Source organism: Chrysemys picta, chromosome 5 (genome assembly GCF_011386835.1).
Source record: "Chrysemys picta bellii isolate R12L10 chromosome 5, ASM1138683v2, whole genome shotgun sequence".
Lineage (NCBI taxonomy): Eukaryota > Metazoa > Chordata > Testudines > Emydidae > Chrysemys > Chrysemys picta.
The window spans coordinates 64,053,219-64,077,043 of NC_088795.1; the positions used below are offsets into that span (position 1 = coordinate 64,053,219).

At 40.8% G+C, this 23,825-nt stretch overlaps 1 protein-coding gene across 11 annotated transcripts in view; it reads left to right on the plus strand.

The window, feature by feature from the left end:
• The window catches only part of GRIA2 (glutamate ionotropic receptor AMPA type subunit 2), a 128,718-nt gene that overhangs the window by 93,699 nt on the left and 11,194 nt on the right, over nucleotides 1-23,825 (plus strand). For all 11 annotated transcript variants that reach the window (XR_010601823.1, XR_010601822.1, XR_010601824.1 and 8 more), the window contains 2 exons: nucleotides 356-726; nucleotides 5,108-5,306. Coding sequence is in view for 8 of the 11 variants with exons in the window: in XM_065597886.1 (XP_065453958.1) it covers nucleotides 356-726; nucleotides 5,108-5,306 (570 nt within the window). In the remaining 3 variants the exon portion in view is untranslated. The remainder of the gene's footprint in view (nucleotides 1-355; nucleotides 727-5,107; nucleotides 5,307-23,825) is intronic.

Sequence of the window (23,825 nt, forward strand, 5' to 3'; positions counted from 1 at the left end):
AAGAGTCTGTATTTTATCTTTTTTCCCTACAGATACAAGACACTATGCTTTGCTAACATATTTAAGTCCCATAAACTTTGAAGGAGTATGTCTAAAAACTGCAAATGCACTATAACATACGTATGTAAGGAGAAGGCTTGGAATAGTCCAATCAGATGGTTGTATATATGTCAGTAAGAAGATTTTCGGCTATAAATTACTAATTAGTTTACCCTCAGTAGGGCACTATCAGTGAAATGACTATTATCCATGTCCCTGCTGTCCTATTCTTCATTTGTGATATGCAACAGGAATGAAGCCATTCTTTGTTAACGATCACATCAGTTATTATTACCATGCTTTGTTTCCTTTACAGAAAGCCGACATTGCAATCGCTCCGTTAACTATAACATTGGTGAGAGAAGAGGTGATTGACTTCTCAAAGCCCTTTATGAGCCTCGGGATATCTATAATGATCAAGAAGCCACAGAAGTCTAAACCAGGAGTGTTTTCGTTTCTTGATCCCTTAGCATATGAGATCTGGATGTGCATTGTTTTTGCCTACATTGGGGTCAGTGTAGTTTTATTCCTGGTCAGCAGATTTAGCCCATACGAGTGGCACACTGAGGAGTTTGAAGATGGAAGAGAAACGCAAAGTAACGAATCAACTAATGAATTTGGGATATTTAATAGTCTCTGGTTTTCCCTGGGTGCCTTTATGCAGCAAGGATGCGATATTTCGCCAAGGTTGGTTACTTGTCCATTTCAGCTTTGTGCATTTTTGGTCTCAGATGGAGTTTCATGGTGCATATATATTCACTTTCAAAAGGAAACTGGTTACTGACTTCTTTCCCAAAGAGTTCAAAAGTCCTTGAAATGAAAACAATTGCCATCGGTGCAGGCAAGTGAAATATTTGATCGATATCCTCCTAACGTCGATCATACATTTCCCCAGTGAACTTATATACACCATGCAGAGGCTGTAAAATGCATAAGGTTCCTGTCATTCCATGCCTTCTTGGAGGGGTACCGTGTTTTTGCTGCATATTCCCATTTTACAGTCAACTGTGCATCTGGTTCACACCAACTGTAATGGGAAAAAAGGGTAACTCACCACTAATTAGCTACAAAGCAGCACTTTCCCATCAAAGACCACTTTGCATACCATCTCACATACATATTAACCTATTGTTTTTCCACAGAGAAATGAAATAAAAGTAATCAATTTCCTGTAAAGCCACGTGAAGTAGTTACAAACAACCGCTATGGTTTTGTATGGCTCAGTTTTATAGGAATTGTGAAATAAATTGCTAGGATGAAAATGAGGATCCGATTCATTAAAAATACATACGCCTTTCTTGAGGGATTTTCAGGTGCTTTATTTGGGAGAAAAGTAAGCACTTTACTTGCTCCACTTTTTTTCTTTTGCAGTTCATTAAATATTCTATTTCCTTTGTGCACAAGCGGTTGGGGCCTTGATTCAGCAAAGTAGTTTGGCATATGCATAATTACCTTGCTGAATCAGGACCCTACATGAACAATTGAAATATGGTAGTTGGGTTTATGGGAATTAAATCAGAGGAGCCTTCTAACCATGCTCAGTGATTTCACCTTCTTCTCAACATTCTAATATAGGAGAGGGGAAGTGTCTATGTCCTCTGAGTTTACTGTGTCTAATTACACAGTAATGTATGAATAATTATTTTTGAGCAAAAACAAAATGGAAGGTAGCAGGAAAACCTCTCGCTGATATGGCAGTACCCATGTGCTTAGCACATTTACTTTTTACCAAGGAAAGCCTATTCTTGTATTATATGTAGGCTAATAAATACCTGCAGAAATACTATTTGTGACCATGCAATCAGTCCTCCGTTGGACATTCTATGAAGGAGCATTCTCCGTGGCCTGGGCTTGCTTGCTAAAGGAAAAAGGCAGCCTTTCACATTTCTATTCTATGGAAATAAGGTAGCTACTTCTGATTCTGGAGGACAATATGCTTTTGGTGGCTGGGTATGGCTGCTCTTCCCGGGGATATAATCACAAACCCTGCCCAGCAAAATGATATATGGCAATGAGGCTCATCATCTCAAATAATTAGGCAGCTGTATAAATTTCTCTTATCAGGCACCACACTATTAAATCAATAACTGCAAAATTGTTTTTAATGAATCGAGCCCTTGGTAGCTTAATGTGAAAGGTTGATTTAATTTTTTTTTCACTCCTGGGTAATAAAACATAAGAATTGCTATGCATTAGTTTGTTAAAATTTAAAGAATTTTGTCAAAAGTAAGATTAGCATATTATTGTCACAAAAGGTATATAAAACTCAGATTATTTTGGAGATGTACTTGGAAGATACAGTATCAGTACAGCATTTGAGATTCCCCAATTTCCTTTCTAGTCATAATTCATAATGAAAACATTCAATTTTTACAATTATCTCTTTGTCTTTCTACTCATATATTACTATAAAAATAATAAGGCTGAAAGCTCTTCTATCAATCTGTGTTCTTATACCAAGCCCATTACTGTGGTTACGGAACAGCCAACAAATTAATTAAAGTAATGACAAAAAAAAATCTCTGTGCTGTTCTTCTTCCCCTAAACTGTAGGGAGGATGACTTAGGCTGTGTCTGCACTAGGATATTTTTGCTCACAGTTCACACCATTGTTATCACCATTTCATTTCCACCAGTGGGAACATTGCGGAGAGCACTAATGCAGACAAATTGCCAATGGGTCCTGGAGTTGTAAATACTGTGACCTGCTCTGAGTAGATCAGATCACATGGGGCCTAAAACACTGGCATCCCCCTGGAACCTTGTCTACACTAATGATTCTACCATGGGTACTACAGGTAGAGCTGAAAGAGTGGTGGCAATGGTGGGTAATTTTAGCAAAACTTTCTTAGCACAAAGAAGAACAGGAGTACTTGTGGCACCTTAGAGACTAACAAATTTATTAGAGCATAAGCTTTCGTGGACTACAGCCCACTTTCTTAGCACAGGAAAGACTGAAGTGAGCCAAATTTTCAAAATGCACATGCACCCTTTCTAACTGCAAATTCCTACCTTTGTACATGCAAAGCATTGTGTGCAAATTGGGTAACTGTGTACACAATTGAGAATTGGGTGCAGAATTACCTTATATGTAGCTGTTAATGCTCTTTTGGTTGTATAAATGTGAGTTATTGCTGGTGCACCACTTTGAAATTTTGGTTCAAAATGTACGTTAAAAGGAAATTGTTTATTTTACTAGGGATGGATATTATGGGAAAACTCTGAACATAAATGATAACTGAATAGCTTTTAGATGGAAAATACCAGACAGTTAAAGAAACAGTTGTTATGATTTGGGTCTTGATTCTTCTTACAATGATTATGGGAGTTTTGCCTGCCTGAGGACTGAAAGATTACACTCGTATTTCAGTAAATTATTGCCAATTACATATAGTGTGAATTTAACATAACTAGCATATAATTAGCACTAGTGTTTTTAAAGACACATACTTTACCTTGCAAATACATAGTACTTATCATGTAATCAACTGTTTAATTATTACCATGTAAACAAAGAGCACTGGGATGATTGCTGTGCCCCAAAAAATGTTTTTTCAAAGCTGAGAAAAAAGAAGGTTTGCAGAGCATAGTAAAGTCTAGGAACAATAGGATGGATTTCAGACTTTCTCATCTATGGTCCTTTTCAGTAGCTTATTCTGGGCCATATCCTGCCATTGATTTTTATGCAGGGCTTCCAGTAAGAGAGTCCTGCATGGAGATAGCTATTCAGAATATGTCTTTATTACCATTGAGGTTTTTTTACAATAACAATCACAAACATGATTTGTCTAGAATTGTTTCTCTTTATTTTTGTTCCCAATTTAATAAATCAGCTTTATAGAAATAATTTTAGTTTCTAAAATCTCAGCATTTTTTTCTGACTTGATACTTAGTTTAAATTTGCATTTACACTATGGTAGGTTGGGTGATTGACATAACTTTTTTATATATTACATAGTGCAGATATATTAGCAAAATATCTGAGCTGCGGTTTCACTGGATTTATGGGCTTCCTATGCTCAAATATACTCAGATTTCTACCAAGTTATTAAGCACATCTCCAAAGGTTATGTATATCCTAGTATAATGTATTGCTAGGAAACAGTACAGTAATAAATTGGAAAGTTTATAGTGTAGACTGACGTTTGACTATGATGTCAGCATCAGCAATTTTATTATATTTTCTCAGTTTCGAAAATCACTGAATTTCTCTAGTAGTGAACTCTAAATTGTTTGATCTATTTTTTTGAGACCTCTTTTCTTTTCTTGAGCAGGAGATGCAAAACAAAGACCCATAAGAGCCCACCTGTTGCAGTTAAAGCGTCAGATTACTATTTAAAACCTGTACTTTTTCTCACCCATTTTACTGTAGTTTCAGTTTGATTGTTTCATGTCTATTCCCCAGTTTGCTAAATGCTTGTTTTTCAAAAATAGTTATATTTATTATTTAGTTTATGAGAATTCACTTGACCAAAGCCTATTTCAAGTAGCGCTGCCCATTTCTCAGCATAGATTAATTCCTTCTAATTACTATATGTCCACAGTAGCATAAGTCATTGTTTTGTGGATATCAGTCTTTGTCTGAATGTCTCATGAAAATAAGCAATTTTCAGCCATTCAATTTTTAAGTACATTTCTAGTTTATCTGAAATGCTGTTTCATTGGTGTTGTTTGATTCCCTTGTCTGTGTTTTCATGTGTCATACACAGGACTTCAAATGAGAGAGCATGAAAAGCTTATTTGTTAATATGGCTCACTGTGATCTGAGCAGTTTCATTTCAGGATATTCACATCTCTGAAGAACTGGGACACTAATTCTCCATAAAGTAATCTCAAGTCTGGAGTCCTGATTTCAGCGAAGTCCACCAGATCTAGTGAAGCTTACAGTCTCACCCAGCAGAACTTTACAGTGAATTAATTTCCTGTTTGATTAGCATGCAGAGCAGCAGTACAGGATAACCTGAAGTACTTCTCTGTATTATAATGCATCATTTGCATAAAACTGATAACTTGTGTTCCTTTTAGGACATTCATTTCATTTTACAAATCCATTTCATACTTGTTATTAGATCCCTGTCTGGGCGCATTGTTGGAGGTGTGTGGTGGTTCTTTACCCTGATCATAATCTCATCCTACACGGCTAACTTAGCTGCTTTCCTGACGGTTGAGAGGATGGTGTCTCCTATTGAAAGTGCAGAGGATCTTTCTAAGCAAACAGAAATTGCTTATGGGACACTAGATTCTGGCTCCACAAAAGAGTTTTTTAGGGTAAGAATTTATTTTTTCCTAGCTTTCTGTTTTGATCTTAAATAGTCTTCATTCATCTAACTTTTTTCTTTTAGGTTCTTTTAAAAGGTTTGTATGAAAATGTTATGCACACTTCCACTATATCACAAAAGTAGGGCATTCCTTGTTTATATGGGGCTTCCACCATTTCTTTACCTAAAGAAACTTAACAATTTTGTTTAAAATAAATTTAAAGTGAAACGTGGCTGAAAGAAGATTTACCTATATAGTATTCCACAGCATGGAAAAAAGCAAGGCCTGAGAGTACAGAAGAGCTTATTCCATTCATTTGAGTAGCACAGCAACAAAAGATATTTAAGTTATTATTTGTATTACAGTAGTACCTGAGAGGCCACATCCAGGCTGAACCTTTAATACCATACTATATTTTTGTTTCAGAACGTATGATACAATTTTTATTACTGTGTCAGCCCTCCAAAAGTAGGTCTCCCAACAGCCTTAAAATCCCAGCTTGTAGGGTGGGCACCCCAGAAAATCAAACAAACAGGATACTAGTTTTGCTCAGATGAGGAATGTGTGTGCTGTGTTGTGTCTGTGCTCTCTTTGACATGGCTGTGCTTGTGAGGTGGCAGTGGATTTGAAGAATTACTCTTTGAAGAAGCCATTGTCTTGTTATCTTAATTCTTTAAATTAAGGCTCTCAAATAAGAATTTAATTTAATTTAGTATTAATATCCTACTGGAGGTGAAGGGGCAAATTCTGGCTCCCAAAACAGACACTTCAGAAACTCATGAGAAAGCCACACAAAGGCATTTGTATATGAAGATTGTTTCTCTCTGATCTTGGCAGTAGAAAAATCATGGGGAGGGATTTTTCTTCAAGGCTTTCATGAGTAACATGGCACAGTAGCAAAACTGTGTGAGGTTATTCAGGATAGTATGAGTTTCCTTTGTATATGTGCCTGCACCTCCATGTATCATCTGTAGGTCCATAGTCAGCCATACATACTACCAGGTTGCTAATAGTCTCTGATATGGGGCAGCATCTCTTCCTGGTGAGGGCACTGAGGTGGGCCTTAGCCCCGCCTTGCCACTAGGTCAGGCCCCTCTCAATGGCCTTGCCTCTTGTTCCTCTTCCCCCACCCCAAAGCCCTACCCTCTGGCCAGGCTGGAAGCCAGAACCAGGCAGTGTGCAGCACTGGCTGCTTGCAGCCAGTAAAAGCCACACAGGTGGGGGGACCCGGCTCCAGGGCTGGCAGAGCCATTGGGGAGCAGTGACTGCAGGGCGGGGCCCCGGAGCCGGAATAGGTCAGTGCAGGCCGCTGTGGGAAGCCCCTGACCTTCTACCTGCCCTGGGCAGCATGCTCTGGTTGGGGGGACATAGGCTGGGGACTGCTCTCGGGCACCCCAGCCCCTCCACCCAGGCTTACTTTTCTGCTGCTACTAGAGCTGGACACCCGACCAGCAGTCGCCATGCCCTCCACTCTGCATTAAGAGCTCAGTGGCTGGAGAGTGGCAGCTGCTACGGGGTGGTTACACGGGGGTGGGAGAGTTAAGGCAAATTTTGGGGTGGCTATAGCCCCCACAAACTCCGCTCCCCCAAGTGCCACCCCTGTCTATGATAACACATTGTACCACATACTGGTAGGGACAGATTTGAAGAGTTTCCTTGGCAATTTTCAAACTTTTAAGTTTTTATTTGTTTCTGTCTGTACCGGTAAATGTTTTTATCTTAATGTCACAGTTCATATTTCTTTCTCTCCAAAGGCTATAAACAGTATAATTGCCCACAGTTACAAGGTACCACATAGCCCTTTCTAAGGAAGCACATACTATTCTTAAGCTGAAAACTTTACAGAGAAAACATATTAAAAACAATAAACGAATGTCCACACATGCCAGTAAGCTTATACTCCCATCTTCAGCAAGGGCTTTAGTAGGATTCAGTCCTTCAAACCACACCAAGGAGTTTTTCTGTGGTCACAAGTTCATAACAGCTGTTAGCTTAGAACAAGCTGTGAATCTGTGAGTCACCCCTTTATAGAGTTTGGGCCTTTGATTTAGGAGCAGGTAATCAGCAGACATTTGCCCTCTCCTCACAGCTTAGGTTCAGATGGTTGGGTTTTTACATAACCAGAGGCAGGGGGCAGGAATTTGCATTCACTCCCCCCTAGATATTTCCCTGGAAAGCCACTTTACATGCATTGTTTCAAAAAGCTCATTCTTGTCTCCCGCATTGTTCAATATAGTTCTTTGATCATCAAGGCCCACAATAATACATAATCTTTGTGTTTAATAGGACTCCAAAGATACTTAAATGTAATTTAATAAGATCTCTCAAAGATATTGGAGGAGATTGCCATGTCTGTCATCCTTACAAGCAGCAAGTTTGATTATACTGACGGGGGCAGCAGATCTATTGGTTAGTTATGGGAGTTAGAAGGCATACATTCTGTTCCTTATTCTACTACTGATTAGCGTGTAACCTTTTGCAAGCAAATCAGACATTTTTTTACCTTGGTTTCCCTGTCAGAAAAATGGCGATAATAATTATTATACACCTTTGTAAAACACTTTGGGACCCAGGATGAAAGGTGAAAGGTATTTTTTTATTATTATGCATTGCAGATTTTGCTTTCCAACAATCCACCAAGAAGAGTTTTCAGAATGGTACTACTTCATCTTCATCTGCAATAAAATGTGCCAGTTTATTATTTGCCTTAGAGAGGAGGGAAAATGATAGTACCCAGTGCTGCATAAAACACACAGGAGACACAATCCTTACCCCCGAAGCTTACAATCTAAGTAGGTAGACAATACAAATTCTGACATATATACCCCAGGTGACCCAGAGAATGGAGTAAATCACAAAGCAGTGCAGTATTTTCACTCTTGTGAATTACTGCTGCAGCTAATTACTGAAAAATGGAAAAGACAGTTCTTTTTTGAGTGCTTGCACATGTCCACTCTGTTGTAGGGGTGTGTGTTGCTGTAATTTTTTCCCTGAGTGGTATTCGTCGGGTCGACTCGGTGCTGCACACCAGCATAAAAGGCCCAGCTGACCCGTGCTCCTCAGTTCCTTCTTACCGCTTGTGATGATCACTGCAACTGCTCTCTGTGTTAGAGCAAGCTGTTCTCAGTGGATTTTGTTTCTTTCATTTTTTTCTGAATATTTGTATAATTATAGAGTAAATAGTTGATAGTTAGTTAGTTAGTCAGTCTAGTTGATACCTCTTCATTCATTAGCAGTTTTTCATCTGCTCCCGAGGCTGAGGCATTGCCAGTCACCGGACTTCAAGCCCTGTGCCTCATGCAGCAAGGCTATGCCTTTGAGTGATCCATAATCTAGCCGTTTAAAGTGCATGGGTGAGGCTCACATCAGAGATTGCTGTCAGATCTGCTGTGATTTCAAACCTCCTGTGAAGAAGGGCAAGGAGTCTAGGCTAAAATTCCTATTAATGGAAGCAGCAGTCAGACCTTCCTCCAAGTTGAGCCGGTTGGACTTGATACCAAGTAGCTCGGTGTCAGTGCAGAACACTCCAGTCTTGGCACCACTCGCCATCCCAATGCTGAGAAAAAAGCATAAGAAACGGGACATTCCCCAACTCAGAAGAAGGCTGGGCATGGAGAGCAGAGCAGAGTGTGCCATAGGTCAGGCCACTCCTCTGCCTCAGCTTCACAGGTGGCACCATCAACTCTGGCCTGTATGCAGGCTCCATTGAGTCCAGTCTTGAATGAGCCATTGGCACCAGAAGGTCATCACAGCGCAAATGTTATTGCGGTGATGTTCATTCCAGAGGCATTCACCGCAGTCAGAGATCTAGTGGCACTTTCGGTACCGCCGGCACCAGCAGTACAAGTGGGTAGGTGGGCAGGAGAGAGCACATAGCCCCTAGCTGCCATCCGGTTCCAGGTCCTGCGGCACCCTCCAGAGGGAACCTGTCCTTGCTGGCACCTGTGCAAGCTTCCCCACCCCGGCACTGATCTCCAGCACCAGTGGGAACCACATCTCCGTGGTCCCCAGAGGAAGGCTCGTTGTCAGAGTCAAAGGTCAAATCTTAGTCCTCTCACTGAAGACTTCCCTACTCCACCTGGACCCTGGCACAGGGATGTCTCAGAGTGCTTGGCCCAGTGATCACTGATCTATGCCTGTGCAGTGGTGTTTTTGGAACCTATGGGAATTCCCCCCAATGACAGTGACCTCTGAGAGACGGACACCTCCATTCCATCAGGCAGTACCTGACCCAGACTCCGATACCGACCTTTCTGATCTGGATTTCTGGGATCCCATCAGCGCAGAAGGAGAAGAGGGGGGCTCCTTGCTGGTGGAGGCATCCTCATCCTCCTTCCCAGACAAGGCAGTGTCAGGATCGGGCATGTAGCCTCCTCAGGATGCCTTCAAGGCCCACCAGGAATTGCTGAAAAGGGTGGCCTCAAACTTAGGCTTGCAAGCAAAAGTAGTAAAAGAATAGTCCCATGGCCTCATCTACATACTGGCTGCCGCGAGCTTGTCAAAAGCGGTCCTCCCTCTCAATGAAGCCATTATGAAACCAGTGAAAGCCCGATGGCAAACCCGCTCCTCCCTTTCCCCAGCCTCCAAAAGAACTGAAAGGAAATACTTTGTGCCCGCCCAGCATTATGAGTTCCTATACTCTTCTCTCTCTCTCTCTCTCTCTCTCTCTCTCTCTCACACACACACACACACACACACACACACACACACACACACACACACACCCTGATGGTCTCTGTGGCCAATGAAAGGGAAAGGTAGGGCCTGCAAGGAGCGACACCTAAAGCAAAGGACTCCAAGAAGCTGGACCTTTTCAGTAGACAGGTTTATTCTACTGGAGGATTACAGCTTTGGATCACCACCCAGTCGGCGTTGCTGGGTAGATACATTTTCAACGTGTGGGACTCCAGGTTGAACTTCAAAGACTCGCTTCCATGAGTGTCCAGACAGGAGTTCTCCTTGCTGGTGGTGCATTGGACTCAGCAGCCAAGTCCATGGCCTCTGTGGTGGCCGTACATAGGAGCTTGTGACTACAGTCCTCCAGACTTCTGAATGAGATCCAGCAGTCCCTTCAGGACCTTCCCTTTGAAGGGACATTGCTCTTTTCAGAGCAGACAGATGCAAAACTCCATGGGCTGGAGGACTCCTGAGCTGTACTCAGTCCCTGGGTCTGTATACCCCAGCAACTTCGAGAAAGCATTACCGGCCTCAGCAGCCCACCCATTTCTTCACCCCACTGCCCCGCCAAGACCTGCATAGGAAACAAAACAAGGGTTTTAGGTGCAGACAGCTGCTCCCACCTACCTCAGTGTCTTTATCTGCACCACCCGGCAGGGTCTCCCTGGCTTCCATCATTCCCTTTCTGGATCCTGGGGACTGGTATGCCATCCTTGATTTAAGAGATGCTTATTTCCACATCTCAATTTTCCAAGGCCACGGTAAGTTTCTTGGGTTTGTCGTGAACCAAACCCACTACCAATTCACAGTCCTCCTGTTCAGACTGTCAAATGCTCCGCTGGTCTCTTGAAAGTACATTGAGCTAGTGGCAGCCTTTCTGAGAAGACAGAGGTTGCAAGTCTACCTATATTTGGACGACTGGCCAGTCAAAGGCCAATCCAAAGCTCAGGTAGAACCCAGCATCCACCTTATACAATCAACCTTCCAGGTCCTGGGCCTGCTAATAAATGAGCAGAAGTCTATCCTGACTCCCATACAAAGGATAGAATTAATTGGAGCAGTGCTCGACTCCACCCAGGCCAGGGCCTTCCTCCCAGAAGGCCGATTTCAGATGACGGTGACACTAATAGTACATGTCAAGGACCACCCCATTATGACAGCTCATTTCTGTCTCAGACTTTTAGGCCACATGGCCTCATGGATGTACATGGTGCAGCATACAAGGCTATGCCTCGGGCCAATTCTTGCTTAGCTGACTTCGGTGTACTCACCGAACTGCCACCGTCTGGACTTGGTTCTCAGAGTGCCTCCCCTGTCCTCACCTCCCTCGATTGGTGGTGGGACTCATTCCCTTTGCTAGGCCTAAACCTAAACCTTCAATATCCTTATTCTCAGATTCATCAGAACTCACCTGGGGCCCCTTAGAACCCAAGATCTGTGGTCCCTGGAAGAGCTTTCATTGCACATCAGCATCAGAGAGCTCAGGGCAGTTCACCTGGTGTGTCAAGCAGTCCTGTCTCACATTTCAGACAAAAGCATGTTAGTGTTCATGGACAACACCACAGCCATGTTCTCCCTAAACAAGCAGGGAGGAGCTTGCTCCTCCCCACTGTGTCAGGAAGCAATTCGCTTATGGGAGTTTGTATAGCCCACTCAGTCCACATTGAGGCTTCTTACCTGCTGGGAGCACAGAACAAACTGGCAGATCTGCTCAGCAGGTCTTTCTCCAGTCACCACAAGTGGTTCCTTCGCCCGGACATCATGAAGATCGTCTTCCAGCAGTGGGGGACTCCACTGAAGTCAAAAGAGTAACTTTTGGTAGTAAGTACTAAGTCTAGTAGTAAGTGTCTGCAGTAGGTTTGTTGGGCCCAGTGAGAGTAGTTTTTACCCCAGTGACCTGACACAGCTTGTCAAGTTGCCTGAATCTTGATGTGCAGCACCCAATAACAGCTGCTACACTTTTTTGCTTCCCATGGTTTTGAAGGTTAACGAGAAAATTAATAAGTCCAACACTTCCTACACCACTGGTGTGTATTTCAGATCGAGGACACGTGAAAGGATTTGTTGGGAAAGTTTCCTCATAATTTTGGGGGGTTCTCTGTTTCTGATGCTCTGCAGTATTCATCTTGAGGTAGGAAATGCTCAGACCATGTTGAAAATGATAGTCTGACTCATTTTGTTTCTGATGATCCTCTCGAATTCAAGCAGTACTGTAGCATACTATGGTTAGTAAAAATTAGGCTTTCAGTTATCAGCCCCTGGAGTTTTATCTTACTGATTTCTGTTCCAAACTAACCAGGCTCAAATTTGGAACGTAACTTCTTAGTTGGGAAGGTTTTTTTTGTTGTGTATCAAAAATAATATAAACCTGTACAATTGTTTTTCAAGAATAGAAATCCAAATTTATTTTCTGGTGCTTTCTCACCAGAAATCCTGGTCCCAGTGAAGCCAGTGGGACTTCTGTCACTGACTTCAGTGGAACTCGCATTTCACCCACTGTGTTTTGTGAGGTGACTGTCACTTCAAATTAAGAGAAATGTAATGCAGCCTGAGAACTGGATTTGTAAATGCATTTAGACCCCTAACTCCCATTGAAATTAATGGGAGTTAGGTACTTAAAACCTTTGTGAAATCTGACCCTGAGTCAGAGTGGAGATGTCAGATTTTATCTGTGAATTGAAGGGGCGGGCTCATAAGTTCCTTGTGTGGACAGCTAGAACTAAGGTGAGCAACCTGTTGGCAGCAAGTGCAATAGATTGGAATCTGCTATCTCCTGTTTTAATCATTTCATTAATTAAAAGAGAACACTTTTTTATTTCACTATGGAGATGAGGATCATGTAATAGACATTAATAATATTAACTAGAGACATAGGCCATGCAAACTTCCCCACATTTGCCAGTGTACAGCACCTGAATTCTGAGCACCAAACACAATCCTGGACCTCTGCTGAGAAGATGCTATCAGTTATGTGGTGGTTTTGTACTACAGAGGCCTTGGATAGGAACACCAAACTTGATTGGACTTGTTATCTGAGGTAGGATTTGAACTTAAATTTCCAAAGTTCAGAGTCTATTCATGCTTAGCAGTTCCTTAGACCACAAGAAGTCCCCTCCTTCATTGACACTATTCCCAAAGTAAGGAACTATTCAGTGTGAGAAAGAGTGACAGAATCTAGTCATACACAAGAGTATCCCAGTGACGGGTTAGATCACAGAACTGCCCTTGGGAGCTGCCACCTAATGTGCCAAGACTACTTCTATCCCTGCTTTCCCTGTCAGCTTGGGGCCCCAGCACCCTGTCTTGCTGAGCCAGACACACCCGTCTGCTCCAACACAGACCCAGGGTCTGAATTACTTGCCCCAGAGCTGCAGGTTTACCTGAAAGCAGCTAACACAAGTGTTCCTGTCTTTAACACTCACATGCCCAACTCCCAATGGGGTCTAAACCCAAATAAATCCATTTTACCCTATATAAAGCTTATGTAAGGTAAACTCAGAAATTGTTCGCCCTCTATAACACTGATAGACAGATATATACAGCTGTTTGCTCCCCCAGGTATTAATACATACTCTGTTAATTAATACGTAAAAAGTGATTTTATTAAATACTGGAAGTAGCATTTAAGTGGTTCCAAGTAGTAACAGACAGAACAAAGCAAGTTACCAAGCAAAATAAAATAAAATGTGAAAATCTATATCTAATCAAACTGAATACAGATTATCTCACCCTCAGAGATGCTTCAGTAAGTTTTTTTTTTCTCAGACTGGACACCTTCCAGGCCTGGGCACAATTCTTTCCCCTGGAACAGCTCTTGTTCCAGCTCAGGTGGTAGCTAGGGAATTCTTCATGATGCCTCCTCTTTTTAGCCAGCTGAAGACAAAATGGAGAGGTCTCCCACGGATTTAAATAGACTTTCTCTTGTGGGTGGAGACTCCCCTCCTCACTCCTATGCAAAGTCCAGCTCCAAGATGGAGTTTAGGAGTCACCTGGGCAAGTCACATGTCCATGCATGACTCACAATTTTTACAGGTAGCATTCTTTGTTCACATGCTACCTTGAACGTCCTCAAGTAGACTTCTTATGTGGATTGGAGCATTCCAAGATCCGTTGTCCTTTAAGTGTTTCTTGATTAGGTACTTAATTTCAACATTCCTTTCTCCAGGAACTGACCAAATGCTCTACTAAGGTTATTTAGAAATCAAGTCAGTACATAGCCAACATTCATAACGTTAAATACAAAAATGATACATGCATGCAAATAGGACTAACACATTCAGTAGATCATAACCTTTATGGAGATATGTTACATGGCATAGGTATCATAAAACACATTCTAAGCATATTTCCATAGAGCCTTATGGGAGGTACCATCAGAATCCCTAAATTGTAGTCAGTTTTTGAAGTGGTCTAAGCACTTGGTTGTTTTAAGAATGAATTGTTTTGAAGATCTTTTGATATTTGTTTGAATATTAGCTCCTGAATATCATATATTAAAATGAGTACTCATACTAGTTCTCATATATAAAAACTAGTTACTAGTGCTTTATTTTTGAGTGTGCATGATATCTGGAATTAAGGAATGCATAGTGACTGGACTGAGTTTTCAGATTTTTTTTCTGATAACACTAAGGCAGCAAACAGTGGTATTTTTATGGAGTTCCCCCTCCCCCACAATCTGGGAAAGTTAATTTTTGATTTTGAATTTAAACTAAACCATAAAGTTTTGGCCTCAATCCTTGGGCAGAGCAGTGGGTGGAGAGAACAAAGGTAGTTGTATATTATCTTCATATTCCTTTGTTCCTGAGCTGCTCATACAAAGGAGTGCACTTTAGATTGTAACCAAGTTGATTTTTAGATGAATATGGGGTCAAAAGGGAACTGTTAATGGGGGTAATGATTTGAGATTTTCATCATTTCACCCAATTCTCGTTTGGAAATATGTATTAGAATAAAGTTCCAAATTAATGTCAGAGATGTCAATGGGAGTTGTGCACATGGCTCAAGGGCAGCATGTAGCATATAGATTAGTTTAATAGGATCAATCTTCAAAATTAGCAATGGTAAAAGGCCTATTAGTTCAAATTAGTCTATCCAGTGTGCAAGATTGTATCCTATAATATACTTTCTTGGGTTTTGTCCAACAGAATGGTAGGACTAAATGATCGAGAAGTTTAAAAAAAAAATAAGGGCCAGATGATGTCCAGCTGCTCCATTGGGAGCGCAAATGGGTTGTAGTTGTACAAAGACAGGGTCTTCCCTTGTGCTGTACCTTGGCAGAAGTGAGAGTGCAAGGCTTGCTTTCTCTGTGCTCCTCCTAGGGATGAGGCAGAGAGTGGTCTCACTGCTTCCATGCATTGTCCCATGGTATGTGGATATTAGTTGGAAAGTAAACAGCACCTATACTAGACTCTTTGAGAGGTCTGGGCACGCCCTATCTGACTGACAAACAGGCAGCACTGTTTTAGAAAAGTTGAATATCAAGGGAATATCATAACTTGAGGGTTTTGTTTTATTTTGTTTAAATTCTATCAAGTCTTTGAGGGCAATGTTCTGGGTCTTTCATGTTTGAAAAGAGCTGAAGATCCAGGGCCATGAGCTGTTGGGTCTGGTCTGTTGGATGTTCTGTCTGAGTGTCCACACAGCCTTTGGTACTGGTTTAACTAAACCAGATTAAAATAATATCTTTAGTTAAATACTGCAACGTTCTAGTCTAGCCAAGCCAGCAGCCAATTTCTGTAGCAGTATAGACCTTTGAAAAGCAGCATATTCAGCAGCCCTAATACTTCCAGGAATGGTTAGATCAGAAAATAAGTTGCAAAGCAGACTTGGAGAACCATGGTTCCAAAATGTATGTCTCAAGCCCTGATTCAGCAAAGCACACAAGCATTGGTACCGATGTATATATTCAAGTGCTTTGCTTAATAGTGATAGATTAAAGCACATGCTTTTTCTGACTCAAGGATTATATACATGTGCTAAAAATTGCACTTGCAATTTTTTATGAGTGTGATTTTGGACCACCAGGTTTTTTCATGTCCAAAACTTAGATGTGGATGCAGATTAGTTTGCAAATATAAAACAGAGTTTAAAATTTAGAATGTTAAAGCATGAAACTACTTCAGTTTGATTCACTCTGACTCTGTTCAGTTATTTTGATTTTGACACGTTTAGGTTTGGACAGAATGAGGGATCCACAGACAAGAAAGCAGTACTGAATGAGAGAACATTGTGGTGGTGGATTGATTTCCATGATTAGAACCAGTTCTGGGGGGGGAATGAAAACTCTTTAAAATATGCTGTGCAGATCCTCAGCTGGTCTATATCTGTGAACTCCATGTATTCAGTAGAACTGCATTGATTTATGTCTGCTGAGGCTCTGACCTGCCATTTTTAATTTTAGGAAGAATATTATTATTTAACCAAAAAATGACCAGAAACAGAGATGTTGTGAGCCCAATATCAGAATGCCTAATGTACACATTTCATTTAATCTTTTCTGAAGGTTTCTCCATATACAAATTATATTCTTCTTTGAGTTGACAACCTTAAAGTGGGTTGATTTATTTTACTAGACAGCATGCTTGACAGGTGTGTTTTTCCCAACTTTGTAATTTTATTATAAATAAATAATGTATGTAAGAAATTATTTTTCTGGAGTACATTCTATGGTCTGTGTCTATGTATTAATTCATTGTGTATCTTAAGATATCATGACACTATAGAAACATCCAGAAGGAATGCTTCAATGTAATTCAGGTGTTCCAACCAAAAGGTAAGAATGAAATTATTTGACATGACAAAATGACTTTTCATTAAGTCCACTTTGGAACACTCCACACTAGTTCTAATTCACTATGGCTACATCCACTTAAAATATACAGGCAAGATGGGATGGGCTGCAGTTTTTCACCAAATACCTCATCTGCAAAAATGTTTCTGTTTTAAAGGCTAATCAGGACCCTTACAGACACAGATTTCTTCATCTTGGCCAGGGAAGCTCATTCTGGGCTCCAGAAATCTGCAGAAGTTCGAATCCCTATAGAGGTAATCACTTATGACAATCAGTCATCAGTGAATATTAAACCAAGGACTTCAGGATGTAAAACCATGAACCTCTACTCCTTGGGCTAAAACTGGTGAGGTCTGTTAGCCTAAGGGAAGTAGTAGACTCAAAAACCTCAATACTTGATCCAGCCACTAGAGGTGGATAAAGGTGGGTTACAACCTTAAATGTTAGCTTGAATCCTAACCATGACAGTTTAAATATCATTACCCTACTAAGATAATGGGGACAATTCACATCTCTCTAAATGCTATTGTTCTAGGCTGTGCTGTATATAAATAGACTCAGGAAGAGAGCAGTGCTCTAATTCATGTTTGGAAAGTTTTCTATCACAACCATAAGATTTTTTTTTTTAAATGAAAGCTTAAATTTTGCAGAAACTGATAGAACTGACAGAAAAGTGTTGCCATGGGATAACAACCAGTACTGGTTGAACCCTTCTCCTGCTTGACCTTGACTTTAATCAGATCTCAGAAAGGATTCTGCAGGATTTATTTAAATATGCTCAGGAAGTATGATATGCAAACTACATTTATAATTGTAAGTTGAGATGAAAGTCACTGTTTTGAGTCAATGGGAGGAAGCTGCAATGGGATGAAATAATTAAGAGAGGCAGCAAAGTTTTGTAGTGAATGAGGGAAGAAAATGAGAAGTAGAATCAGTGGGTGTCTGGTAGCAGGTGGATCAAGTCAGCATGTGAAGAAGTTCCACACTGGGTCAGAGTGGCAGGAGTGGGGTTTGGGTGGTCAGATCAAGTGGTATGAGCAGGAGTCTGAGTCAAGAGACAGAAACCTGAGCCAAGAACTGGAGATGGCATCAGAAGTGGGAGTCAAGCTAATGGACAGAGCTGGAGTCGAATCAGGAGTTGAGCCAAGGGTCAGAGCGAGAATCAGACACCTGGGGCAAAAATCAGGAGCAAGGCGGGAATCAGGAACAGATCAGTAAAGCATGAACAGGAGCAAGTCAGGGATGCAGGTACCTATGTATATGTACAAGTGCTTTGCTTAATAATGATAGATAAAAGCTCGTGCTTTTCCGAATCAAGGACTCTATACATGTGCTGAAAATTGCACTTGCAATTTTTTGGGAGTGTGATTTTGGACCATCAGGTTTTGACATGTCCAAAACTTAGATGGGTGGGTGCAGATTAGTTTGCAAATGAAAAACAGAGTTCAAGATGTATAAAGTTAAAGCATGGAGCAGGAAAGTAGTGCTTAGGAGTCAGAAAAGAAGGCAGGGTCTGATGTAGTAGCCAGCAAGGAATTCACCCAGTTGCACAGACAATTTGTTGTGCCTCCTTCTGGCTTAAAAAGTTCAGCCAGCCACTCAGTGGGTTCGGGCACTCCTCCAATCAGGACTCCCATGGTCAATGCCTCTGATAGGGCTGGGGTTTCATTAGCCACTCAGTCGATCAGTTACTAACAGGCTGCTGGATGGCAGTTGGGATGCAAAGGCTGCCTGAAAATCTAGGTTCACGACCTGTGGCTCCTCATAGATAGTCCTATCAGCTGCAGATAGAGCACAGGCTGTTACTGAATCCAGGGAGATCACAAGGTGAAGGGGATTCCAACAGTGCTGTCTACTTCTGCATTAAGACAAGCAGCACAGAATGCAATATATAGACATACCAATGGCAGAAAATCAGGTATGGGGGAGTACTTTAAAAAAAAACTGAGGCACAGAGAGGGGAAGTGACTGCCCAAGGTGATCCAGCAGGCTAGTAACACAGCAGAGAATATAACCTGTTCTTCTGAGTCCCAATCCAGTGCTATGTCTAGCTAGGCAACACTGCCTCTACAGTAAAATATGCTCTTGCCAGTGAGTGTGCAGGGTTAGCCGGACTACAGACATGTGGAACAATGGTGAAACCATTAGTGTATGCAGGTCAGCCTGTATGACATGATGTGAATTTGTGGATCTGAGAAACAACACACTGCCAGGAATATGTAGGTGAAACCACAGTTATAATAAAAAAGTGGCAGATAAGCTTTTCTGTTTTTCTCTGGGTTTGTGGCAATGAGCAAAACACAAAGAAAGCAGTGTATGACAATGGTTTCCCAAAAACGTACTCATTTGTATGCTAGTGATGAAGTTCATTTACATTAGAATAAGAATGTGGACAGGACTGTGGTTTTGCACTGCATATCATCTCCTCGCTGTCAAGTGGAGAATGCTATCCGATGTTTCTGGGCATGGTGATGCAGTGGAATTCCACTTTCCATGTGTTGGAGTGACTCCATGAACAGTGTGCAGCCATACAACACGTTTATCTCCATAGTTCCACCGAAATCTAGAGAGAGAGCGCAGTCTTCATTGTGCCCCACTGAGTATCCAATATAAGGGTTCTGTGTAACAGCCTGAGGCCCTTCACTGGTTTCTCGAAGCTGGTCAGTGGATCTGATGTCACATTAGTTAGGAAACATGATGACCTATCTTTGGAGAACAAAATCATGTCTGGGGTCCAGCAATACAAATAAAATCATGATAAACCAGGTCTACCTCCGCACAGCAGCAGAGGAATAAAGAGACGTAAAGCATGACTAAGGTTAACATTCACTTTGAACATTCCATGAAGCTTTTGTCGTTTTCATGATTTCTACCTGCTGAAACCCTCATTGAAAGCAAATACAAAAGGGGCACAAATATATCCAAAGCCAATTCATCACAGATATGTTTGGTGATATTTGCCCACTCAGTTAACCAGTTATGTGCACAATTGATTTGCAAGCTAACTTGGTGGGTGTTTTCATTTTCCTTATTTGAGATTGCATTTATTATTGAGTACAAAGCAGAAGTTACTTTGAAAATAAAATAAATTGAATACCCACAGCAGTAATAATGATAATTTACAATCCGACATTTACATAAGGTTTTGTTTAAGAGGTTTTTTTATACCAGCTGCTGTTTCAGTCAGCAATATGGCAAAATGAGGACCAATGTGTGTGACAGTCCATCACTTCCGGCAGTTGCAATCATTCCAGGGACAGATTATTTCCATGCTGGTACCCAGAATGGAATAGCAAACAGAATTGCTGCATAAAAAACTTTGTTAAACTTGTAAGGAAATGCAGCTCAGGGAATGTGTTTGATTATGCACAACAACAAAGTGTTTTGACTCTTAAGGCATTCTCTGTGTTTCATTTAATTCTTTACACAGTCCTTATCACAATAGGATCTGAACATCTTACAAAAAGCTGTAGATCCCCCAAATCTGAGAAGATACAAAATGTTTTCTAAGGGCTATTGAAATACCAGCAGAGGATATTTTAATTAGGACATGCATTGCCAGGGCTAGGTTGTCTCTTGTCCTAGATGACCATGCAAGAGAATAAGAGGGCATGAGTCACTCCCTTATTCTCTTGCATGGACAACTTGTACCATGATTTGCAACATGAGAAGGGAAGAAGTCTCTGAAGAGCAGGATGGCATGGGATGAGGTGGGGACTGGATGGAACCTTATTCTGCATATCTGTGCTGGCATAATGGGTGACATACACTGTGCCAGTTATAGGTCTAGTGCAGAGGGGGGAAACTGGGAATCTCCGAGGCTGGTCTGGGGCAGCACAACTACATGTGGAGATGGTAGTAGTGCAGTCTAGACCCCAATGAGTACAGAAGATGTGTTGATGATCAATAATATTTCTATTCTTTATTTTCTGTGGTTTACAGAAAAGTCAAGTGAAATAAGAAAAAGTGTCCAATTCACCCTTAGAAGGGAAACATAGATCACCAGATCTTTGAGTTATCCATCCCTTTGCTAGAAAGGGGGTTTCACCACCCAGTTCAAGAAGAGGAACAGCAGTAAAGAATATGTTAGATGAGGAGAGTGCCAATCTCAGCTGCTGCTTCAAATATTCTTTTATTTATTTAAGCAGGTTTGGTTTGGTTTTGATAATGTTTGATGGAGGAAATAAAAAGGTGTTTTAGCTGAAATAAAAAGGAAAGAGGAAGATGTGGAGCACTGTGATGACTGAGGTGCTTTGGTATTTGTACATTATTAATAGCTAGTAAAGAAAAAATCTGAGTTTTTATTGGACTGGAGAATTCAACCTGTCCCATTCTGAACTGTGCTTCCTTGTGTTGCAAGATTGCTACAGCTACATAATATGCAGAGAGAGACAATTTATCCCAATGTAGAAGTAAACGTTTTATATCGGAAATAAATACATAGAAGTGGATTCTACACTTTTTTCCCTTGAGTAAAGTGTCTTGTCTTTAAAAGTTATCAGTGGCTTCAGATATGGTTTCCCATGTATGATTTTTTTCTGCTTTGTGTTATTCAAATACTTTTAGCACACAGTGTTGTGTGCCCAAAGGTCAGAATAATACAGCTGCACATCCCCAAAATGCTTATCTAATTAATATTTCATAAAGTTTTAGAAAACAAACTTCCAGACATCTTTTTCTACAGTATTCCGGCTGTTATTAAGCACAGTTTGTGTCTGATTCAGGAGGCAAATGTTAGCATAAATTGGTTGTGTGAGACATTACTGTTATCCTAGCCAAAGTGCATCGTGCTGTGGTTAACATTTAATAAATAACTGTTCTGGATACAGGGCGTGCACAAAAGCAAATACAATTTATGACAATCACATAACATCATATTTTGAAGACTTTCACAGGTGAAAATGATCACCCATATGTATTTAAACTGTAACAAAGTCTCATTCATAGACATGCAACGTGTCTGTAATGTGCATATCAATAGAGTTATTTTAATAAAGTTACACCAGGAATAATTTAGCCTATTTTTATATTAGCATATCTTATCCTGTCGACGTTTTTAACAAATTAAAAGAAAGCTGATTTTCTTTATGGCAGAACTTTGAAAACAGTGGGTTTGAACTGGAATATCTGAGTAGAGATAAGCTGTGTGTTATGTACCTATGTTGTGCAGGAGGTCCAGACTAGATGATCAGAATGATCCCTTCTGGCCTTAAAATCTATTAATATGATCTGGGGTAATTTAAATTCTGCTGAAACTGAACAATAGGAAGCTCAGAACTTCAATAAAAGCAAAACTCTCATAGAAATGGACACTGACTAAAACCTTTAACACTGGTTAAAAGGTTTTGAACCTTTAGCATTAACACCTATGTTTGAATATACCTTCTTGAATGTTCACCACTTTAAGTCAGGTGAAGCATATGGTTGGTACTTCATCAATCCATGTCTTACATCTTTACAATCCTTTGTCCCATTTGTCACTTTTTTCAGTGTATGCTCTTGTAGGGAAAATGCTCAGCAGCTCAAATGGGGTATTGGGATGTGTGTTCTTCCTTATTTTCCCACCCCCCCATCTTGCTAGAGATAGTCACTTTGTAGAATGACAGTAATTCAGGCAGGTGCTAATAGTGAGTAATGCTCAGCCCTATGCATTATTTGAGGGATTTTATATGTATAAAATGAGGAAATGGCTGAACAGTTCTGGTGACTCTTTTTTGATTTGTAGAGGACTCTTTCAGATTTTTATTAAAAGGAAAGCCAGGACAGCATAACCTCAAAATCCACAAAGTTCTGCTCTACTTTTCAATGTCTCCTTGGAATATTTAATCTATTTTCAGGAATATCCATTAACTCCAGATACATTGGGGTGAAAATATAATACAGTGCCCTCTTTTATAAGAATTACTGATATGAGAATCAACTGTATATACTGATCAAAACCCCTGGGACAAAATTATTCCTATACTAACCATGCTCAAGTATTGTGCATGTAAGAATCAGACAATCTGCTTATAAGAATAATTTTGGGGCAAACTGACTACATGTAATATGATAATCAAGTGCAATGTCATGTAATAAGCCAGTAAAGCTGATTTGAATTTGATCACATGTCATGTAGCACGTATAAAATATAATCCCTGTGTAGAAAAAACAAATCGTGCCATTTATGTGTGAGTCAACATGGCAGGAAAAAGAAATACACTTTCTGCAGATGAAAGACACCCCTTCTGGAATCCTATGATAGGCTTCCAAAGACCAGACAAAGAGATGCAGTTCAGAAATTGAGCATTTCACAAGCTATATTATCTCAGATTCTCAAGGACAGGAGAGCAACACACAAAACAAAGGAGACAGAAAAAGAAGGGGATCAGAAATGCCCCTCCACGCCCGCCAATTGGACTGTTGGTGATGCAGAAAGCAGAAAAACTGGTGGCCCTGGGCATTACTAACTTCAAGGCCAGCACTGGCCAGTACCCGAGAGGGGATTGTTTTAAAGAAAATGCATGGAGAAGCAGAAGACGCAGACATTAAGTCACATGAAAAATGGTTAGAAAATTAGTGGATCGAAATGAGACATAACTTCACTGAAGACGACATTTGGAATGCAGGTGAAAGCAGAATTTACTTCTGAGCCCTGCCTGATGGCACTAACCTTTAAATCTGGCAATAAAAAAAAAGAAGGAAAAAAGTCTAAGGAAAGAATTACTGCTCTGTTCATCTGTTCCATGACTGGTAAATAAAAGGATCTTTTCATCATCAGGAAAAGTCAAAACCTATGGTGTTATAAAAATGTGAGACATCTTCCAGTTTGCTATGCTGCCAATGCATCTGCCTGGATGATGGGGTATCTATTTGGTGAGTGGCTGAAGGACTGGGATCAAAAGTTGGGCCAAAAAAGGAGAGAGATTTTTGCTACTTATGTACAACTGCACAACCCATGTGATGAAAGATGTAGCACTGAGGAACATCCTACTTGAATTCCTACCAAAGACCACAACTTCTATCCTTTAGTTATGTGATCAGGGAATTATCAGAACCTCCAAGGTGTACTTTCACAA